General features: G+C 34.9%; 4 protein-coding genes across 4 annotated transcripts; 1 reads left to right on the top strand and 3 right to left on the bottom strand.

Moving 5' to 3' along the window:
- Positions 1-1,601: 1,601 nt before the first annotated feature.
- On the top strand, positions 1,602-4,038 carry LOC108209952 (short-chain dehydrogenase TIC 32, chloroplastic). The gene is made up of 6 exons (XM_017381169.2): positions 1,602-1,977; positions 2,510-2,741; positions 2,862-3,095; positions 3,205-3,283; positions 3,443-3,527; positions 3,643-4,038. Exons 1-6 carry the CDS (start codon positions 1,872-1,874, stop codon positions 3,849-3,851), a joined length of 945 nt encoding a protein of 314 aa, XP_017236658.1. The 5' UTR covers positions 1,602-1,871; the 3' UTR covers positions 3,852-4,038.
- Positions 4,039-4,484: 446 nt separating this feature from the next.
- Positions 4,485-11,403, bottom strand: LOC108209944 (mitogen-activated protein kinase kinase kinase YODA). Its single transcript, XM_064088411.1, has 13 exons — positions 11,261-11,403; positions 9,486-10,245; positions 8,652-9,380; positions 8,277-8,364; positions 8,104-8,170; positions 7,747-7,903; positions 7,457-7,532; positions 6,912-6,971; positions 6,716-6,823; positions 6,340-6,561; positions 5,792-5,880; positions 4,881-5,545; positions 4,485-4,790 (listed from the first exon to the last, which is right to left on the bottom strand). Exons 2-12 carry the CDS (start codon positions 10,025-10,027, stop codon positions 5,050-5,052), a joined length of 2,634 nt encoding a protein of 877 aa, XP_063944481.1. The 5' UTR covers positions 10,028-10,245; positions 11,261-11,403; the 3' UTR covers positions 4,485-4,790; positions 4,881-5,049.
- A 2,279-nt stretch (positions 11,404-13,682) lies between these two features.
- LOC108205760 (BTB/POZ domain-containing protein At5g41330) lies at positions 13,683-15,514 on the bottom strand. The gene has a single exon (XM_017375817.2). It carries the CDS (start codon positions 15,295-15,297, stop codon positions 13,885-13,887), a length of 1,413 nt encoding a protein of 470 aa, XP_017231306.1. The 5' UTR covers positions 15,298-15,514; the 3' UTR covers positions 13,683-13,884.
- A 1,396-nt stretch (positions 15,515-16,910) lies between these two features.
- LOC108210060 (uncharacterized) lies at positions 16,911-20,688 on the bottom strand. Its single transcript, XM_017381308.2, has 2 exons — positions 20,275-20,688; positions 16,911-18,517 (listed from the first exon to the last, which is right to left on the bottom strand). The coding sequence occupies exons 1-2, from the start codon at positions 20,380-20,382 to the stop codon at positions 17,249-17,251; spliced, it is 1,377 nt and encodes a 458-aa protein (XP_017236797.1). The 5' UTR covers positions 20,383-20,688; the 3' UTR covers positions 16,911-17,248.
- Between the last annotated feature and the right edge of the window lie 2,391 nt (positions 20,689-23,079).

Here is a 23,079-nt window from a genome sequence, read left to right as displayed (position 1 = left end):
ATTTTAAATAGTAATTTTATTCATGCTATAAAAGGCAATGACATGGACACAACGGGAATCAGAAAATCGGCGATTAATCAGAATGATTAATAGGATCATTAAATTTAATAATTTAACTATATAATAAAATTTTAAATAATGTATATTTTAATATATATCATAATAATGAGGATATGACTATATATAAACATCAACATAATATGACTTAAAATTTAAATAAATATAAATTTTCAATTTGAAAAAGACGAACAAAAATATATAAAATATATTAAAAAATAGTTTAAAACAATCCGTGCTTTGCACGGGTTAAAAAACTAGTTTAAATAATGCCAGATGTGAGTGCGTATATATTCCCGGTCCTGTTGTCCCCCTTATCTGGCGTTACAAGTGGACCTTGCTTGAATATAAAGATGAAAGTGAACCCTACTTAAAAGATCAAATTTATGTTTAATAAACGTATTGGTATTGTGCTGTAAATCTGTAATTGCTTATATAAGAGCATCTCCAACGGCGTTGGGTATAATCGTTGGCTAAATTGGACCCGTAAGACATTAGGTAAAATTTGCTGAACCTGTAAGACATTTTGCTTCAATGGTACTGGCTATATTGGTTGGCTTTAATTTAAAAATAGTATGTTATTAATATTTTAAATTGTTAAAATAAAATATATCAGTTCAATATAGTAATAAATGATGTACAATCTTCCTACCGATTTTCTTACAGATGTGTAGAAATTCGACAAATTTAGCCATCCATAAGAGGTTGGCTAAATTTATAGACAACAGGTGAGCATGGTTGGAGTTGAGTTTTTGGAGCTGTTGGCTAAATTTTTTCATTTTAAATAAGCCAACCCACTTTTTAGCCAAGAGTTTTAGATGGTTGGAGATGCTCTAAATAATTATTTAAAACTAATTATTCGATATGGATAAAGTACTGAATAGTATCTTTTTCGATTCTACTGAAACCAAGTTACGTACTCCCTCCGTCCCACCCATTTCTTTACATTTTCCTTTTTGGGATGTCCCACACAATTCTTTACATTTCAAAACTTACCAAAAATAGTCAATGGGTCCCACCACTTCTCCACTTTTCTTTCCCTTTCACACTACTTTTACTCTACTATCTTTTTTTATACATTAAAAATCAATGGGTCCCACCACTTTACCTACTTTTCTTTCTTTTTTCCACTACTTTATATATATTTCTTAACCTCCGTGCCCAACCCATTCGATAAGAAATGGGTGGGACGGAGGGAGTAATTAAATAATTTAGGTTTCCTAGTTCTCGACGTCTAGAATCAATCTGCTTTATGTCAAGTAAATTTCTGTTCTACACAGTGTAAAAGAGGAAGGATAATGTTAAACTAAACAAAAGAAAAGACAACACTAATTATCAAGCCAAGATATTTAAAAAGATCTCTAGATTATTAAACTCTAAATTGATGCACATTGCACAATGTCAGGCCTCGCAACCAATTACATTTTGTCCCCATTAGCCTGTACGTCTCGAATCATTCGTTGGCAAAATATTAAAAAAAATAATATTTTATTATATAGAAACAAAATTAAATTGAAAACAGGCAATTTGCACAACGAGTCGCCAGGTTTGAAGTCAACTTCATAAGACCAATGAATGTTTCCAACTAAATCCACTTGTTTCCTTGCAGCAACAATTTCCTTGAATATCTGATGTCACACATGACCTGGTCTTGTAATACTTCTTACATAACTGCTATAAGTACACATAATCTTTCATTGTAGCTGACACAAAATATCAAGAACATCTTCTTTGTTATAAAAATTTCCTACTCAGCAACCTAGTTTGAATTTATTTTTCTCGGTCTCAAGGATATTTATTAATCGCTCGAAAATATGTGGATTTTTGGATTAACCGGAAAATCTGGGTTCTCAGCTCGCAACACAGCTGAGCAAGTTACTAAGGGAGTTGATGGCACCGGTCTTGTTGCCATTGTCACTGGTATGTTTCTCTTCTTACCTGCATGTATCACACACAAACTGTGTGTTTATGTGATTAGTTTTTTTTTTTCCTGGCAAGCTTGTAAGCTTATGTAGTATACGTTCTAATAATTCTCGAGCAAGAACCGAACTCAGGACCTTGTAATCTAACTGTCTGTCTTTTAAAGGAATGAAAGATAGATTAATTGATCTTGAATATTTTTAGCAGATTTGATTTGATTTTATATTTATTGGTGACAAAATAGAAATTTGACTTTTAGTTAAATTCTGGATCTACTAGTGTTCAGGCTAAGTCCTTGTTTTACATATTAGAATGGTCTTGAAATATTCATTTCATGAAAGAACTCGATCCGATGGCTTCACCCTCGCTCCGCTTATTGGAAGTCGAGTGTTCGAATTTCTGACTTTAATGAGTAAAAAAAAAAACTTGAGGAACTTGAGAGAAAATAATTTGTTCTGGTTATGTATGCCTCTTACTACTCTCTTGTTGAGAAGTCAAACGGTGCCTTAAAATTTACTCTGCAAAATTTCAGGATCATCAAATGGAATCGGAATTGAAACCACCAGAGTCCTTGCTTTACGCGGTGTTCATGTGATCATGGGAGTGAGGAACTGTAAGGCCGGTGAAAAAGTTAAAGAGGACATATGCAAGAAAATCCCTGGTGCCAAAATTGATGTCATGGAGATTGATCTCAACACATTTGCCTCCATTAGAAAGTTTGCTGCTGCTTTCATTGCCACTGGTCTTCCGCTGAACATACTTGTGTAAGAAACTACTCTCAACTCGAATTCATTAACAATAAATTGCTTCTATATTTTTGCAATTTTTTTTCTGAAGGTTAGAATCTGAAATTGTTTTTTGTTTTGGTTTTTGGCTTTGTGAAGTAACAATGCAGGGATCATGGCACCTCCATTCACCCTGTCGAAGGACGGAATTGAACAACAGTTTGCTGTTAACCACTTGGGTGGATTTCTTTTGACAAATCTATTGTTGGACACTCTGAAGAACACTGCTCGCGATTGTGGCAAAGAAGGGAGGATTGTTAACATTGCATCAACACTCCACACTTATACCTACAAAGAAGGAATTCTTTTCGACAAAATCAATGACAAAGACTGGTAAATAATTACATCTGTCACCGCTTTGCACATCACTAATACTCAGATAAATAGATAACAATAGACATCTAACTTGATCTCTTTCACCTGCTTTTATTGAAAACTACAGTTATGATCCCAACTATGCCTATGGACAGTCAAAGCTCTGTAACATATTGCACTGTGTTGAGCTCTCAAGGCGTTTGAAGGTAAATTAACCAATTTACTCCTGAATCTGTTTAATTATAAACATCAAATCGGTTGATACTAGGCAAACTCTAATTTACTCAATTCATATATTATTCTGATTCGTCATTGTTGAAATTTGGAGTCTGACATAAATCAATCATTTTCTGCTATTTTATCAGGAGGAAGGCGCGAATGTCACTGCAAATTCGCTTCATCCTGGACTTATTGCCACTAATATCAGCCAAAATAGCGGCATTCTTGGCTGTAAGTACTTGAAACTCAATATAATCCTGATGTTCATACTCAACTACCCTCTTTAACACATTAGTTATTAGACTTGTCGGTCCATATTAATCAACCAACTCTTCGCGTAATGCAGGTTACCTCGCCTGTACTCAGTTCTTGTTGAAAAATATTCCTCAAGGAGCTGCAACTACGTGCTATGTGGCATTGAACCCTAAAGTCAATGGTGTTAGCGGTGAATTTTTCCAGGACAATAACATCGTTAAAGCAAGCAAAATGGCTAGAGATCCAGAAGTTGCCAAGAAGCTGTGGGAGTTTAGCTTGACCTTTACAGAGGCCAAATGATTTTGATTTTTGAGTGACCTATATGGAACTTTCCATTTTCTTGTGTGCCTTTTCAGTAATTTATCTTTTCATTGTTTGTGAAACATTTTGTTTATTGTGTAATTATTAAGTTATTATTACGTTAATGACTTGTAGCGGTGTAATATCGTGAGCTTGGAAATAAAAGAATGTACTATTTTCTTATAAATCACAATTCCTAAATTTAGTTAAAAATCGTTAAGACTAAATTAGGCTGTAGTCTGATCTATAATTTTTAAATTTAATATCAAATATTATTAACTAAATCATTACGGGTGCTTGAATCATTACAGATGTCTTAAACATCCACAATTATTGTCATTGGCCGATTTCCCTCAATAATTATTCTTGCAAAATAAGTGTCTCAATACATCTGCACTTGCCACAAAAAGTCGTATGTTAGGTAATAAAATAAACTCATACTATAGTATATCGCTTTCCTGGTGAGGTGACTAATTTCTTTGATGTCTTTAACATATCTTTAATAGTTGAAGTTGACTGTAGTTTTGACTTTTAAGAATTAAGGCTGATTAAGATTAACGAGCTAAAATAAACCTGTGATTTTTGCTTCTCCTCCAGAAGCACAAGCCTAGCTAGCATCTGGTTTCTTTGAACTCAAGTAGAATTATATTAAGATTAAGGCATAATTATTTAAAAGGCAGTTAACCGGGAGGCAGAGTGCATCTTACAGAGCAAAATAAGTTAACATTGGTTTAAACAGTTTAATAAACTAGATTCCATATTAGAACCAGAGCTCTTGTTAAGAAATTCTCCTGCAACCTCCCATTGCATGTCGAGAAGCAGAGTTGACGCCTGGTTTAGAATCCTAATTCAAAATCCATGATAAGTAAAGCATGTACACCTTTTTTACTCTAGCGGCTGAAAGGAACAACTGAATGCTGGAGCTCCAGAGCATATGTTCTGCAAAACAAAATTTACCAACACCCGTCAGCTTGTAATATAACGTTAATTGGGATTAAGTAGGATGAACATGACATTAATATAACGGACCATATAGAAGTTCAAGTAGAAACACTCTGTGCTACAATGAACAAGTTCTGCCTCCTTCCATTACAGCTCCTGCCAGATGCAAGCTTATTCAAAACTATTGTGAACCTATCACCTATAGTACAAAAAGATCCTGCGGGAAGACTGATTAGTCAAGTGAGATTAATTTAACTTAATTTTTCCGACACAGATCCACAGGTGGATTTGACTTGAGTTGATCTTTCAGCGGAGGTGGAGACACTAGATTTGCTGACAACTGTCCATTATATGTTCCCACATCTTGTGCTGACCGCCCATAATGATGCCTGAAAATCCCCTTTTCAGATTGGATTGCTTCCTGGAATATATGAGAGGCTTTTGGTGCCCCGCGGAACAGTTCAGGCTTCAGCTCTTTGTAGGGCAAACCACTTTTTGGGTAGAAACTGTTTTGGGACCTCTGGGTCATTCCCATGCCTTCATGCGAGTAAGGTAGTGACTGCTTTGAAAGATGGAATGGAATGGCTCCACCGCCGCCACTGAGGGGTGTAGACGATCCAGAGATGACATGGGGGCTTGATATGGGGGAAGAACATGGCCTTGGGCTCATACCCTGAGGTGATCGTGAATGAAGAAAAGGGCTTGCAATAGGTGAAACTGGGCATGATATATTCCGCAGCACATGAGCATCACTACATTTCATGAGAATCAAGTTATGAAAAAACTCATTGTCAAAAAAGCAAGCAAAACAAGCCTGATATATGGAAGTGTGGACATGTTCATGCGAAAATATTTAGCAAAACAAGACTGATGTATGGAAGTTCGAAAATGTAGGATAGACGATTCAATCAAATATAGTATGAAATAATGACGTTACACTTGTGCCTTTAAGTGCAGAAAGTAGAAGCAACTTTAAATTAAGAGAGAGAGAGAGAGACCTGGAACCTAATGATATTTTTGGACCTCTAAAATGATTCATCACCACTCCTGGGTCCAAGCATGAAAGATTTTTAGCATGTCCAAAACCCTGCAGCAAATTGGTGAACAGTTGAGATCAAACATAAAGCCAAATGGAAGATATCTTATTATGTCTTAATTTCTCAGGCTGATCCAATTAAACTTGGTCCAATTAAATTTCGGAGGCCGCGGCAGAGGAGAAGAAAGATGAGAACTATTATGGGTTCCGGAACTCCATCAAGCCTATTAGCCATCTGGGGCAAAGTATAAGTTAAAACCAGTTGTTTATATCTTATGAAGGCTAGCATTTTAGGTATCCTCATGATGTCTAGAGTCATTTAAAAGAAACACCACAGACAACATCAAATGAAGGGTCATTTAACAAGATAAGAACTAGAATATAAATAAATAGTCGATGGAATGTTGACAAACTCTAATGTTTGTTTTTGGCTTCACAAAATTTTAATTGAAGCAGCATGAAAGTAAAAGGTGGAAAAACTCTGCAAAATGAACATGCTTAAAAGCTTACGTCTACTGATGGGGTTGCTTCTGAAGGCACAGAACATGGCATACGTCTTTCCAAAGGCGCAGCATTCTTAACAAAAGCATGCTCCAACAGCTGAGCAGCAGAGGGGCGGTCTGATGGGTTACGCTGCAAACACAATCTTACGAAATCCTTGCCTTCATCTGAGAGATGGTCAGGAATTTCAGGAAGCTCCTTGCTATGTCCTATCTTGAACATAGCAGCAACCTTAGGATAATACAAATAAATGATGTCAAGGAGGGTACAGATCAAGGGCACCGGTTTAGCTTTGGCATCAAAATCACATAAAGACCAGCTATTGAGTATATATTGTGAGGTGATACATCTTGTGCAGTTCCACATATAAAAACTATAAACTAACCCCCTCAAATTGACTCCAAGGTGGTTTTGTCGTCGCCATCTCCAAAACAGTGCACCCAAGACTCCAAATATCCACAGCTAGGTTGCAGGCGTTTGAATTCTTAATAATCTAAACAAAGTATGAGGTTTAATGTGTCAAAAAGATAGAGATAGACTCAATAGAGTGATGAAAGCAAAAAATTTATAATTCAGACTACCTCCGGTGCCATCCAGTAAGGGCTTCCCTTTAATGATAATGGGCATGATGGTCCAGCAATCTGCAGATTATTGACAGTGCAATCAAACAAAATAATGTCATAAAGTATATAGCCTGTATGAGCTCCCCACACCCCCACACCCCAAAATATATAAAAAAAAAAAATTCACTAGTCTTGGTAACCATCTAAAAATCTACGCAACTTTAGGGCTGTCCGCCAAGGCATAATTTTTATTTATTTTTTATTTTTGATAAAGCAAGGCATAAATTTTAATGTGTTAAAAATAATTAAGTAGTATATACTAAGATATACTATGATATGCCGCTCATATCTCAAGTAAAAAAGTACAGTCCCTGTGATAGAACTTGGAAAGTTTATTTATATCAACACAGATTTTGTTACCAGAGGCCCATATTCAGAACTTTGTTATGGTGAGCAAAGCTTGGTTGCACTTTTAACACATACATTATATAAAAAATTTGTTACTCAAAATCTCAGAGTCAATATCATCATATAAGGAAGCTGAAAAAATGATATTATCTTACATGCTTCGCCATCCCAAAGTCTGCCAACTTCACCCGACCATTTGGATCAACCAGTATATTTGCACCCTTTATATCCCTGAGTAATTTTGAATATAAAAATCACGGCATCAGAATAATATCTATAACGAGTTAAAACCCAAAAGAATAATACGACTTTCCTGGTACAGCTTTGAAGGAGGAGATAGAAAAGACTTCTACCAGATTTGATAACTGACATATAAACTATAGAATCTGTTTCTTTGTTGGTACAGTAGTATACTATAGCCACGATCCAAGACAACTCGGCTCACCTATGAAGTGTATTCTTAGCATGCAAGTACGCAAGCCCAGATAAAATTTGCTTAGTATAACTTCGGATTGCAGCTTCACCCAACTGACCATAGTCTTGAAGGATTTTGTAAATGGAACCACCTGAAACATACTCCAGATATATATATAGTCTGTCATCTACCTGCAGAATAAATTCAAAACAAGATGAGCATTGATAGTAAGGCTTCATTGTCATATCGTCGTAATCTTGGATCTACTATACTTTTTCCTTGTATTTTTACAAAGTATATGGCAGTGCTAGCGAAATATATGGAAGAAAAATAATAGCATGCTCTATAGTATAATAATGAAAGATCAGAGCTATCAATTTGCAACACTTGCCATTTCAGATCCAAGATACTGTACAATGTTTGGATGCCTTAAACGACTTAGTAATGCAACTTCCTGTCAATTACAAGGAAAATTACAAATTCTACATTAGCAAGAGTTTCCTGAATTAGATATCTCCTCAAAAAGCTAAATTCCAGTACACCCTACACAGGAAACTCACTTGCCCTAACTGTTGTGCACTTTCCTTTGACTTTGCATCATCTGAAAATAGTGTTACCTCCTTCATTGCGCACATTTCACCACTTTCACTACAGTAAGGTAAAAATAATCAGAAAGGTATATAAACAAAATAGGATTATTTCACTTGAGGGGAATGATAACAGTGTGATACTTTCCCTTTGCTCAATACAGAAAAAGGAGTGCGCTCAGTGGACAATTCTACTTATGATACAGGAAATAGGTAATTTTAATTAACTAATCCACTATCAACTAAACTTGTAGCAATATATAAAGGAAAAATATGGATTGCGTTGATTTTTCAAATAAGGAAAGAGAGATATTGAATTGAGATTTGTATCTCCTTATAGTGACAGACCTATTGAAACCAACATACACATGACCAAATGTTCCTCGACCAAGTAGTTGCCCCTTCTTCCAGCAAGAGCCAGGACTAGTAGGATTTTCTGTCCTACTAGGGCTTCGAGGAGCTGGAGTTGTTCCAGTAGAATATGAAGGAGAGAAAGGATATGCATTAGAAATTGTTATGGGTGGAAGGGGAAGCCGGTGGCCTTGCTGCTTTCTGTCATCAGGCCACTTTGCAGGTGATTCTGTTGCCCCTCCAACTAGTGGATGCAAAGGGGTGACAGCACCACTATGTATTCTGGAGCTAGGCCCGGGGCTTGTCATCCTGGGACTCGGTATTGGCGAACATTCAGGACTACATCTACTATGCTGCCAAAATAGCTGACCAGCCATATCTCCTCCAACTGAATTTTGTCCTGAATTGTGACCTGAGCCTGGACTAGAGCAATGTCCAGACCCAAGCGAAGGTAAATCTGCAAAAGGTCTTCCTGCCCAAAAACCAGTGTTCCGGACAAGCTCCGGACCAGGCACTCTCATTGGACTTCGAGAAGGACTAGACATTATGCTGTCTGGAGCACTGCAAAATGCACCATAATGAGGAATTTGTATATTTGGCACATGAGAGCCTGTACGGCCCTGTTTGGGTGATGTAGGGATTTGCTTATTCAAAACAGTGCTAGCTGGCCTCAGCTTCCCTCTTGAATTGTTCTGGGTAGTGATAGGCAACTGTGTCTTCTTTAAACTGTTACACATGTAAAGACAATGTTTAATAGTGCAAGACAAGAGTGAGTGTGTGTGTGTGTGAGTGAGTGAGTGAGAGAGAGAGAGAGGGAGGGAGGGGGCGCACCTAGAAGGACTGTCAATCGCAGTTCTACTCCTTATTTCATAATCAGATGCATGAGGACTTGGGAGATGCGAGTCTGATGGATAATCACTATCAGTAGATATATCACTAGAAACAGAAGTAGTCCCTACAGCTGCCTCAGCATCTATAGGATCTGGACCATATGGCAGACCACCCTGCTTGGGAAGGGGCGCAAACAAAAACTGTTTGGAACCTTTGCTGGCTCCAGATTTTGCTCTTGATTTCTTTCTAGTACCTTCACAACGTACATTAGTATTTTGCATTCCAGGAAGGGGAAGTGGTTGGGCCTGATTTCTCTCCGCAAAGCTCTGACATCGTGATACTTGTGTGGAGGATGATGTTGCTGGAGATGGAGATGCATGTTCTAATACAGTATCACAATGTTGTTTGCCAGAAGCTCCTGATCCACTTTTGCACTTCCCTTCAGACACAGTCCTGAACTTCCTGTGTAATTTATCAATAAAGCTTCCTTTATTTGATTTTGTATTTGCGTCCTTTGATGAGGATTTTGCCCACCAAGGCATGTCTATCTCAAAAATTTCGAACAATTGCAATTGACCATGAACTCTCTGTCTGCCACTTGAATAGAGTAAATAGTTTGTAGATTATATCTTTCACGTACTAGTTGAGTTGAAGAACCAAAAAAAGGTGAAGAAAAGTTTTCAGAAGAGAGTGAGGGTGGTTTCGAGTGAATCGTGCACCTCACAGTCCAGCATTAAGCTTCATCATATCAACATCTAGCCTGAAAAGAAATTTAAAGGGGTTAATGTACACGTGTCAGTCGGTAAAGATCACAGCTTTCATTTCTTGATCACGGCTCTTGTCAGCAGACAAACAGATGGCATAATCGTGTTCCAGAAGAGACTTGCAAAGTTATCCTCTTAACATCATATCTTCATGCAATATACTACTTGTTTTAGTTAGCAAATAAATGTTCACCGAACAAGCGCAAGGAGTAAGAACTCAATTCAATTCCGCAACATAAAACTTAATTCAGTTCCACAACTGCCACAGTTACATCTAAATTACTAAATGGAGTAAAATAACAAGAAATTTCAAAGTCGCATGACGGTGTTTCTTGGACCATTCTAAAAACTTTCTGCAAACGTTACAAGATAAGCATCACAATCTCTCTCTTTTGCTTAGTTATACATTTTGCATCTAACATAGTAATTTCTTAATCTGAACCAAGTTTACACCTAGATGCGCCTCAGAATTCACATTAATCATCAAGCATAATGCCCTGAAAATAACTCCACCATATCGGAACTCCTATCACCAATTCATAATGTTCAGCCCACGGAAAACAAGCAAACCCAAGCTAAGCCCATATTTCCGGTAGAGCTATACATTCAGTCCAGAGTCTCCACCACAACTAAAATCAACTGATAAACCCCAAACCCCTGTTCCTAAAACACACACACACACTAATCTAGTAAAGATTAAAAATCTAAACTTAAAACAAGCCCACATGAAAAGGGTCCCTCAAGAAGCATTAAACAATTAAACTAAACACTACAAACCACCAAAATTTAGTTCACCCTAAACACAAGAATTACACTAAACCAAAACCACATAATAAGTAAATAAGACTTCATGTACGCTCAAACAAACCCTTCTAATACAATAAAAAGATCAAGCATTTGTTGTACTTTATCATTAACCCTTTTGGTAAAAATAAAAATACTGAAATTAAAAGCAGTTCTTGCAAGTAAAAATCTTGACTAAGTGCATAAAAGAAGCTAAAAAAGACTCACCGGAGAGTAAAAGTACGGTGCCCGGACTGCAATTGTGTGCAGCAGAGAAGTGACAGTGACCCGAGAGAGAGAGAGAGAGGGGGGGGGGGGGGGGGGGTGCGTTATAGGATTTTACAGAGAGAGATTGAGAGAGAGATTATATGCATTATTCATCTCTATTAAAAAGCTTGTGTATATATAGTAAAAAAAGTTGTGTTATATTTGTCAATTAATGTGTTGCTATATTAAAATATATTATTTATGGAATATACAGCAGAAATAATTATTATTCAGGTAATGTTGTGTTGATATTCTGCATACCTAAAATACGGTTTAATGATGAATATAACTAAAATACTTTCCGTAGAACTTGTTTAGACTGAATTTTGGTGGGTCCCTGTAATTTTCCTCGATTATTTTAAGCTTATCCTTTGACAATAATGATTATTCTAAGATTCTCATTTGTTTGCTATAGAAAATACAAAATAATAAAAATTATAATGATCTGGACTTCTTTTTTTTTTTTTGAAGATATAATGATCTGGACTTGATATTGAAATAGAAAATAATAATAATTTTTAAGTTACTTGATATTATTAGAAATTATATAAATAGATGTGTTAATTTCCAAGAAGAATATATATAATTAAAAAATACATATTAAGTTTTCTTATCCAACCATATTTTAAACTAATTTTCTGAAAGATTATAAAATGTATTGACATATACTCGGTAAATATATTTAAAAAGACGGCAAATATTGTTAGTATGAATGCTACAGCAACAAAGAATCTGTATTCTAGAAGGAAAATAATAAAGAGAAAAAGGGAAGTGATTTAAAGTTTCTAAGATCAGTTTAAAGTAAAAGTTTGTCCGGTGTGTGTTTATCTCCGGATGCTAAGCGTCAAAATTTTTATATTTGAATCATTTTGATTAATGTGGTTGGTATATATGAGAGGGTTCACTATTGTTAAAAAACATGATCCAATTAAAATATCTAAACATAAAAAAATTCGCGTTTAGCATGTACTCATGAGACAGAACATAAAAAAAACCCGTAAAGGTAATTATATAGCTCCACGAGGAGAATGATTACTGATTAGTGTTATCCATGGTCACAGTCTTGGAAATGTTAATAATTAGAAAAGGGAGGGGAATGGACTTTGAGAAGACTAGAGATGCGTGATCAACGAGCTACAAATGAGATTTGGAATCATATTCATGATTTTTGTATACTTGTATGCCCCTTAATAAAAAGTAAGATTCAATTAAAATAAATTAAATTTATAGAATCTAAATACTTAACATGAATACACACCCGAAAATCATTTTAGAATATACTCATTTCCCATTTATTTATATACGTTTTCTTCACTGTTCGGCACGTATTTTAATAATTTTATAAAAATATAATTTTAAAATTTTAGCTGGATGAAGGTTTGGTTTCCCATAAAAAGAAAAAAATTACCCAAGGGAGGTATATCTTTCAACTAAAATTTTGTGGCGGCGGGGAGCATAACTTTTATTCTTAGATACTTCCTCCATTTTAGAGTAATAATATTATTTTGAATTGATTTAATTGATTAATTTTTAATTAACAATTATAACAATGATTATAAAATTATAAATCACATCAATTAGAAGTATATTTTAATTTTTTATTTTTTTCCCTTGAAACACAGGACGGAGGAAGCATCGGAGAACAGGTGACTTTATGAACACACCGTCATCGATGACATGATCACCCGGAAAATGAAACCTCAATTCCACAACTCTATGATCAATAACGCTACAATCAAAGACCAAGGATTTGAATAAACAGATTGCCAGATCTAATTCTAGCAAAATTAATTTCGACAGTAGAGTTATCTTCTGTTGTCTCGGAGACCCAGGTTTGATTCTGACTCATCCGAAAAGTATTTAACTACATGTTTAAGTTTTGGAGGATCAAAGTAAAAAATTGGAAAAAATATATTCTGGTCATTTAAATTTAATTTTTTTTGTCTTATAATATTTGTAAACATTCCACAACCTGCAGATTATGTTCAGTAATATAAATATTGTAATCAAAATGCAGAACAATTACTTTTATAAATTAAAGAACAATATGTTCTGCAATATAACTAATAAGCAGACCATGAATCTTAATACTCGTTAAAATTGTAAAATATTATTGATTTATTGATAATTTTGTTTAAGACAACTTATAAATGATGAATTATATAAAAATTCGGATAATAAAAGATATTATTTTTAATTAAACTAAAAAATTATAACTTATACTCCAATGTTTTTGTCTACTCCATCGAACTTAATGCACACAGAGTATGTATTAATTTGTAAGGCATATAAGTCTGCATTGTAAAAAAAAAACTGAAAAAAGGTCCTTTTAACAATGCAAATAAACAGAGATAAACCGAATTATAAATAGATTACTGCAGACTTATTTAACTAAAAAATATATTATATTTCAGTATCACAATTTCATACAGTTAGCAGAACACTCATTCTATCACAATTTCAGATTTCACTTATGATACATTCACAATTCAAATAAATTCAATTCAGAGATTACTAATATTCACAACCTACACAATCTTCTGTGAAAGAAAATAATCAGGCTCCATATGTTCCTACTTCAAAATTCAATAACCTCTTACTGAGCTTTGCCAAACCTCCACAAATTGCTGATCCTTCCTTGTGACAAACATCTTGTTTCCTCCAAAATCCAAGTTGGTGATCTTACTTCCTCCGACATCCTTTGCCCTCCCCATCAAATTCTTCCTGAACATCCTTTCCTCTGCATCAGTACCATTTTTCCGCAAAGACCCTACCATCACCTCAGACCACATTTCCAAATCTCCTCCTTTACTACAAAACACTTGATTGCCATGGCTCTTAATCTTACAACCGAGACCTTCCTTTTTCCCATTTATCGGCTTTTGACTGTCACCTAAACATTCCCAAGATTTTTCAGCACCAATGTTCCTCATATCAGAGAAGAAAACTTCTCCTGAATTCACACCAACCTTAAATATTGCAGAAAGATTGTCCATCACCGTGACATCCGCAAAACAATCAACCTTTTCTTTTAGCTCCCAGACCACATTACCCGACCTAATATCCCAAAACTTAATATTACCCAATACTCCATGAGGTCCACTGTGTGAACCAGAAGCCATTAACAGGTTATAACTAGGTACCCAGCTCAATTTTGTAGCTGGAATAGCAGAATCAAGATCAGCACCAAATATTTCACAATGACCAATCTCAATCACAGGGCGAAAGTCACCATTCAGATCATAAACCATAATTGCACTAGAGTTTCTCCGCCCTGATTCAAAACTAGTGAACAAAAAATCAGGAGATGCCCCAATTGACTGAACTGTTGAACTAGACCTAGTCACATTTTCCCAATACAAAGTCTCCTTAAGAAAACCCTGATCAAGATCAAGAATCTGCAACCCCGAAAAATCGGTAGCTCCAGCAGCAACAACAACAGGACTTAATGACAACAAAGAATCCACAGCAGTAAACTGAGTCAAAATAGTGGATTTCCTTTGCAAAGACCAATCAAAAGAAGTGATTTTGCTACCATGAGCAACATGAACAGAACCATAAGGTGTGGTACAAATTGAAGAAGGTGAATCTCTACCACTTAAGTTCAAAATCAAAGCTTTTTCAAGATTAAAAGGCTCAAATTGATCAGGGTTTGACTGAGAATTAACAAGAAGCTTTTCAATACCATAAAACTTGGCCTCAAAAACAAGATCTTGAAGGTCAAAGGCCTTAGCTTTAGAAGGAAGATTACCAGTTCTAAGTAAAGATAGCAGAATTGAAAACAATTCAGGGTCTCTATCAATAAAAGGTACAGAAGCATCAGATGTATTACAAACCTTAGATAAAATAGAATCAGGGCCAGACTGAGTTAGGGTCTGTTTGGTTGTCTGAAACAGCTGACCACCCACATCAATGGTGAAAATATTTGAGCTTGACGAGTCTGCTTGTTTTGACTTCGACCCATTTGCAGGGAGTCTTGAAGCTATAATGGGTGCCATTTTTTTCGGCTCAAGAAGCTTAAAAATCAAAGCTTTTTGCAAGAAGTTCAAGTGTCATAGGGTTTTTGTGGAGGGCAGGAGCAAATAACAGTTGGGTTTGGTTTTCGGTTATAAAATATATAATATTAAATAATTAAAACTTACAATAAAATGAAATATAGTGTTTTTTAATCGTGCCGGCTGTTTCTTTGAGGTCTGAGCTGTACAACTTGGACCAGCTAAGAAGAAAGAATATTTTGTGTTAGTTTAGTTGGGGATGCCCTGGAAGATGCTCACCAGATAACCGTTGAGACTTGAGACATTAATGACAAGCTCTATATATAAAATTAATTTTCACGCAACATTATTTTATTTATTATTTTATATTGTTTGGTAAGAAAACGTTAGATTGTTAAAGTGCCGTTTTCTTCCACACTTGCAATTTTATAATATATCCTCAAAAACTTGTATTAAAAAAAAAATTATTTAGCACACATGTGATACTACAATAAACGTATGTTAAATTTAAGAGAAGATTTTGTGTAGATACTGTGTTTATAAATTTCTACTCTGTCGCCTCGAGTAACATATTCCGGGTAACTGGATACATATTTTAAAATTTTATAAAATATAATTTTATATTTTTTTTCTTAAAATTTTTATTTATAATAAAAATTTAGTATTTAGAATTTTATTCAGAAACAAAAATCATATTTTATAAAAGTCTTAAAATACGTGTTAAATAATGAAAAAGGGTATGAAAATGGTTATGATAGATAGAATATGTTATTTAATTATTTTCTTTGCTTAACTTTATACAGAGTACTCTCATTTAGGCAAAGCCAGATTTTAGTTTATCGAAGCTGAATTATAAATTTAAATATTTTGTACAAATGTTGAATACAGGGGAACCGATCTTTACTTTGCAGTGCTGGATGAATCTCATTATTTGAAGTATAAAAACGTGAAAAAGGAGGAAAAGAAAGAAGACATGGGCATGGTCTTTTTCTAAGTTGAAATCATTCTGAAACCAGTCAATCAGTGTCTGACTGAACAGCTAGCTGCAGTCTGTCCTTTTATTCAGTGATCAAACTAACTTCCACTATGTTCCAACCAAGTAATTTCAAAGCTTCATTTTATTTATTATAGTATTATCAAGCAGTTGATTCACTTATCTTTTAAGTACACAATTTTAGGATAGATTGGTTTTTTTTTTTTTTGCAAACCGCCTGGTAAAAAATGGTCTACATTCTGTTACATGGCCAATATATGAGAACCAGATGATGGTGGTGTTATTTATTGGCTTATCAGGAGCAGTATGAAATGCTGTTAGACCAGACCATGCTTATTAGCTTCTTATGTTTCTTTTTTTTTTGAAAGCAATGCTTATTAGCTTAATAGGGGCGGAAGGAATGCTACGAGAGCCCGGATTTTCATTCACACCCACGATCCAAAAAAGAGCCCAGAATTTTCGTTCGCGCCCGCGATCAAAAAGCCCCGAGCCGTATGGGAGTTTGTTCGACAACAAACAAGCTCAGGAAATTACAGCTAATTGATCTTTCAAAGACTTAACTTGAGAAACATCAGACTACATAAGTTGAAGAATGAAAGAGATAAAACAGTCTGCAAAATGATTTATATAAAATACACATTTTTATATTACATACTGAAAAGACCAGTAAAGATGTTTATTTGTGTTAGCTTATGTTACTGCATGTAGTGTACAAGATTAAAAAAGATATATATGCTATCAAAATCTTAACAAAATGTTGACCTGTCGCTATGGTTATGCGATCTGTAACTTCCTGAGAATAGCAACCTATTTGCATTGGTCAGTCGTCCCTCTAAACAGCTGCAGATTTCACTAGTATATTACAATTCCTGTAATAGTCATTGATAGATTCCTTCAGATTGTACACGCTTGGCCACGATTTTCGCACAAACTGCATGGAAAGCCAGTCGTGTAGACCAGTTAACTGACACCTGGCTGCATAACTGGGAAGAAGGACCAGTTCTTACTTGGAACAACCTCCTTCCCAATAACATTTTCATTGGCCCACCAGTCGGAGGCAATAGAAGTGCGCTTATCGGAATGTCCTCCATCAGCACTATCAAAGTTGAATTCCTTAGAAGAACCAAGAGTGATTGACCGATGCTTATGACGCCTCTGTTCATCCTCAGGGTCTCCAGAAGTTCTCTTATGAGTCGCTTCTAGTTGTCCACTTGTATAACACTCCTGATCATCAGCCAGCTCTGATAAATTCTCATGCCCTTCTCGAAGACATTCTACATACTCGGGGAGTACTGATACAGCCTTTGCTGATGAAGCTGACTTCTTTTCCACACATCTCACAACTTCTTCGGCCGTTATTTCAAATGAAACTCTATGATTGACTACAATTTCATCATGTCGCCACCCATTAAAAGCAGTTGGGAGAGGAGAAATGTCTGATTTTTGGCGATCCAGCACAAAACCATCACGAGGTCTGCAGTGCACAGCATCTGGGGTCAAAGAACCAGATCCTTGTTGTGATTTCCATTTACGGGGAGACAGGTTCTCAAGGTTCCAGAGCTTCGGAGCATTGCTGGTCTGAAATTCAAGGGATTGGAGACGATCAGGAACAGCATCAGAATCAGGAAAAGGAGATGAGGTGCCTGATTGGGAAATGCCTGAGCTGGGAGAGATCAGTTGGCCAACTGGGCTTCCAGGGTAAAGCTGATAAGATTGGAAGTCATAATGGGAGAACGGAAATTTTTTATCAGATTCCCCATTTTGGTGATTGGGTCCAAGGAACCGAGCGAATGGGACCTCAGGCGAGGAAGGTGTCGTAAACTGAAGGGACTCGGGGGGAGGAGTAAACGGAGTACCTGGTTCAGTAGTAAATGTTGAACTTGAGAACCCCGGGGGGGTTACCAACTGGGTTTCATGGGCATAAGGACCGACGGCAAATATGTTTGCTGGCCCACCAGGTGAGTACATGTTGGCAGATAGGGTAACTGATCCAGTTGGTGATAAAGTCGCTGAAGGAGGTTCTGACTGAAGGAAAGAGGCTGGAGATGATGGAGGTGCAAAAAAAGGAAGTATGATCGAAGGTACATGGTTTAAGTTTTGAGCTGCAGGAGCTTCTGCTACTACTGTTGTCTCAGGAACAAAAACAGCAGGTCCTATCCGTTTCCTTTGTCTACCAGATCCAGATCCAAAACATGAATATATGCTCCAACAGCCTCCCCATCTTGTTTTCTGTAGTTAAACATATGTTAATAACAATGAAACTATGTCATCATCATTCTGTAAATTTACAGAAGTCCAGGATGAGTTCCCAAATTTTTGAAGATATCATTTTTGCTAAAGCTCTCAAGTTGTACATCATGCAACAGAAGTGGTTTCCATAATGGAAAATTATAGGCAAGATCATATATTCTGAAATTAGAAACCAGTATTGAAAACAATTTTGCAAGTAGACGAAATATATGCACAACAGCATCTGCACAATACACATATTTGCTTCTCATATTCTAAATAGTGTCTATAATACACAAAACTTGAGGCTCAGTACATAACAAGACATGGACATGAAAGAGTTCTTTCAGCTAAGGATTTCATTGACTATTGCATCCTTTAGATTTTTCTTCAATGTTTAAGACTTCATAGACTTTGACAGTATATTCCACCTAACAAGAAAAAACCCAGTATAGATCATTCTCCATTATTTCCCAAATCTAGAAGTATAATAGATTAAAGTCACAAATAATCAAGTAGTTGAACAACTCAATGACACCGAGTCCATGGTTCGTTACGGTGCATGTATTTTTATTCACAGTCAACAACACTTAGAAAGATGACAGTAGAATAAATCCTGATGGTAGAGAGATGCAGCTACAATTTGAAACTAAATGCCACTCTGAAATTCATCAAGAGGGCTAATTCACCAGAGTCCTTCAAGTACATATCACTTTCGTTTCTTTTAGCAATTTCAGCCATCATAACATCTATATAAGCTCATGGGGCTACATATCAACTTTTAACATACCAAATCTTGCAATTCTATTCTAGAATCAACAGAAGAGATTGTCAACCATAACAACTACAGTAACCAAAAAACCCAGTTATAAGTTGGATGGTCAAAATCAGAATTATACCCTCGATTCTAATTTCTAAGTAATCATTACCTCAATTCATAGATTTAGAGCATCTCCAATAGTCTCTTAGTTAGCTCCTATATATAATATAAAATATTAAGCTCCTAGGAAGTTAATACATTACTAAGAGTTTGAACTCCAATAATGCTCTCTATACACACTCCTAACACTATATTTTATTATTACTTAAACTCCACTATGACAAAAGTTCAAGGTCACATGGGTGAGAATGAATATTAAATTATAAAAAACAAGTTAAGAGTCATGTAGTGGCTCTTAAAAGAGAGGAGAGAGAAGGGGCTCCTAGTATTTTTAGGAGCTACTAAGAGCCTATTGGAGCTCCATTTTTTCTTATCCTCCTTATTTTTGGTTTTAAGAGCCAATTTAAGAGGCTATTGGAGATGCTCAGACTTTAGATAAAAGTTTCTATTAACCCAAATCAACTGCATCACACCGTAATAATAATCATGACTGAGTCAAAAGTAATGAAAAAACTTAAAAAGTAAAAAAAGCGAACACATAAGAATGAGAAGAAAATTCAGTTTAAACCTTCATAAAGTTGTAAAAGAAACAAATTTAAAACGTATACCCAGTTCAAGAATGTCTTCAAAAGATTATATTACCTAAATCTCGCCCCACATAAACACAATATCTCAACATCTGAATCACATAAACTCTTGATTGAAAATTAAAATCCAAAGTAGTACTAACTTTTGTTCAGATTGGAATAGTATGAACTTCAATCAAACCTTTCGTAATTACTAACACATCTATATTTAATCCATCACAAAAAAAGTCATCACATTAAATAAATAGCACTAACACAAGTACATAACATAGGGAGAGAGAGAGAGAGACCTGAACAGAAGAAGATTGAGGCAACCGATTCCCAGCTGATGCGATCGCATTCGCAGCTGCGTTTATAGTATCCAACGTGTTATTCAACCCCCTCATTTCCCCATTCATTTTTCAGATCAATTCAATCGAATCAAATCAAATTCTGATCTTTATCAGATCAAGATATCTAATAAATCTCACCCACCAAAAGCTCGAAACTTCCTCAACAAGAATCCGAGGTCTTGGGTTCATGTAATCACAAGCAGATTTCAAGAAAACCCAATTATTAGGAAGAGCAAATAAGTATAATAAAGTAGTTTTCTTGAAAATTATACATACATGTGTGCTTGTTTGTTTATGATGATGATATATATGAAGATGAATGTATGTGATGTAAGTATATGCTTTGAGGTCAAACACGGCAATGACTTGCTTTTAGTCATTTTTTAATTTGCACTAGTGATCTGCTTATTTCATTTTCTCTCAAATTTTTACGAAATTACGTTTTTGCCCTTAGAGTTGTAATTGAGTTTATTTATGTACACTCTCTTTCCCTTTCATTTCTTAACTCTTTTTTTTCAGTGCTTGACACGCAGTTTAATGGGTTTATAAAACATAGTTCTATAATTTTTTTTAAAAAAATTACTTTTTCTGGATAAAAATTTAGACACTAAATTTTTAATCATAAAAAGTAAATTTTTAAAAAAAGTTATAAAACTATGTTTTCAAGGCGCATTAAAATGTGTGGTGCGCCCCCGTCCCCAATGTTAAGAATTGAGAGGGACAGAGGGAGTAATTGCTAATTATATTTGTCTTAAATAAAGGGTATAAAGAAAAAAGGAAATCGGATGATAAATTGAAATGACCAAACAAATAAAATTTAAATAGAAATATTATGCAGAGAAACTTCTAGTATACTTATTTTAAAATAGGGGTATAAAGGTAAAAATAATATCAACACAACTTTAGAAAATGAAACAAAAATATAGAAGTCTATCAGATAATATGAGACTATTTTTGTGATATTAAATCACTCGGTAGATTTATTATACAATTAATTTAGTTAGCAATATATATTAATATTATATATATTATATCAAATTATCTAGCGTAGTAAGTTCAAGGCTTGACGCTCCCTTGATAAAAATTATTTTACAAATTTTCCACGCGGTGAATCAAAATTGCAAGGGTAGTTTAGACCATTCACCATTCGATAGTGATTAGATAAAACTCAAGAGACCATGAATGAGTTTGTGCAAAGATAGAGAAAAAGAAAAGATTTATGATTGTCAACAAAGTTTGCACGTGTGCTTGCGCATCCAAACATGAATTTTCACGATGCCTTTCGTCGGCACTTCCTCCTTTTAGGTACATTTAGTGGGACCCCACTACACCTATTATCATTACATAACCACCTCATTTACCTTTGTGCGCAGAGCTTGTTCTATATATTCTCAACTCAATTAGTCTTTAGTTAATACTACCTCCATCCGATGAGCTCGTTAACTTCATGTACACAATTTAAAATTCATTGAGCACATACTTACATTACTTATTTTTAAATTTTTATTTTTACAAATAAAAATTAAAGTATGAAACTTTTGTTTACAAAAGAAAAATTGAAAAAATAAATTTCGGAACTAAACGGTCAATACATCTTAAGTTACGTGCCCAAAGTCAATTAGCTCATCTAATTTGGGATGGAGGAAGTATTGAAAAATATCTCATAATTTATTAATTATATTATAATTTAATTAAAAACATTTAGTTTATCAAATTTTTAGTAATATCATAATCAAAGTATTCTGATTCATTGTTTCTTCTACATCCACGTATAATGATATTTTTCCAAACTGCCCCGGACTCTTTCTTGCAAAAGATATGATCTGGATACACGTCGTAGTCCTGGATGGGATATTTATGTTATTTCCTTTTGTAATAATCATATATCCATGAATATATGTTTATATTTTTTTTTGACAATACAAGCTTATATGCCGTACAAATTAATATCTGTTCTAATAATTTTTGAGATGTTATGAATTTATAGTTATTTTCTAGAGAAGCTGTGAGAAAATTAGCCACTTTCCATTAAATTATATATATCAACATTGATGGAGCCATGATTTTTATCTCATAAATTACCCATAGTATTTCAAATAATTTTGTGTAAAATTTTCCAAACTTGCATGCCCACGTGCCCGTGTTGTTTCATTCACTGTTTACATATATTTTGAGACTCCTATAACATATAGCTTTATAGCTTTTTTCTAAAATTTTCCTTTTTTGATAAAAGTTTAAACATCAAATTTTAGTCAAAAGAAAAAAATTTGAAAAATATATCGGTAAAACTACACTTTAAATAAATGAAAAACGTGTCAAAAGATAACGTAAAGAAATGAGGGTATATGAGATGGGAGTGGGTATTAACGAGAACAGTTTGTTTATGATGGAACTGGCCAATTGGCTATAAAAAATACATATCATTTTACTCTATACTATTATTTTTTTTTCTATTTTATGTTCAAATTTTTTCAAAATACTTATCATTTCTCTAGACTGTGGTTTCTCTTTGTATTTATGTTTGAACTGATTCAAAACCGGATACGTGTTTAAAAACTTTTCTCACAAATACAAATCTTTACGCGTCCCGTTCGTGATCAACTTCAGACCGTCCCGTTCGTGATTACCAGCATCATTACATCAGATCAACGGTTCCCCATTGAAATTCTAACTAGACACCTCTGCATATAATTTAGTATTGTAATTATTGTAAGGTGATGTTGAGGCCATCTTCGGACCTCCGTCATCATACATATTCAACAA

Source organism: Daucus carota, chromosome 2 (genome assembly GCF_001625215.2).
Source record: "Daucus carota subsp. sativus chromosome 2, DH1 v3.0, whole genome shotgun sequence".
NCBI classification, from domain to species: Eukaryota; Viridiplantae; Streptophyta; class Magnoliopsida; order Apiales; family Apiaceae; genus Daucus; species Daucus carota.
The sequence above is the reverse complement of the archived record's forward strand: the minus strand, read 5'-3'. Positions and strand labels throughout refer to the sequence as shown.

Excerpts from the sequence above, each read along its gene's own strand:
- LOC108209952 (XM_017381169.2), top strand. The coding sequence starts at position 1,872 with ATGTGGATTTTTGGATTAACCGGAAAATCTGGGTTCTCAGCTCGCAAC. Across the intron at positions 1,978-2,509 it reads TCTTGTTGCCATTGTCACTG|GATCATCAAATGGAATCGGA; the intron begins GTATGTTTCTCT and ends GCAAAATTTCAG. Across the intron at positions 3,528-3,642 it reads AAATAGCGGCATTCTTGGCT|GTTACCTCGCCTGTACTCAG; the intron begins GTAAGTACTTGA and ends CGCGTAATGCAG.
- LOC108209944 (XM_064088411.1), bottom strand. The coding sequence starts at position 10,027 with ATGCCTTGGTGGGCAAAATCCTCATCAAAGGACGCAAATACAAAATCA. Across the intron at positions 7,904-8,103 it reads TCTTGGATCTGAAATGGCAA|ATGACAGACTATATATATAT; the intron begins GTGTTGCAAATT and ends TTCTGCAGGTAG. Across the intron at positions 7,533-7,746 it reads GCTAAGAATACACTTCATAG|GGATATAAAGGGTGCAAATA; the intron begins GTGAGCCGAGTT and ends AAAATTACTCAG.
- LOC108205760 (XM_017375817.2), bottom strand. The coding sequence starts at position 15,297 with ATGGCACCCATTATAGCTTCAAGACTCCCTGCAAATGGGTCGAAGTCA.
- LOC108210060 (XM_017381308.2), bottom strand. The coding sequence starts at position 20,382 with ATGAATGGGGAAATGAGGGGGTTGAATAACACGTTGGATACTATAAAC. Across the intron at positions 18,518-20,274 it reads CTCAATCTTCTTCTGTTCAG|AAAACAAGATGGGGAGGCTG; the intron begins GTCTCTCTCTCT and ends GTTTAACTACAG.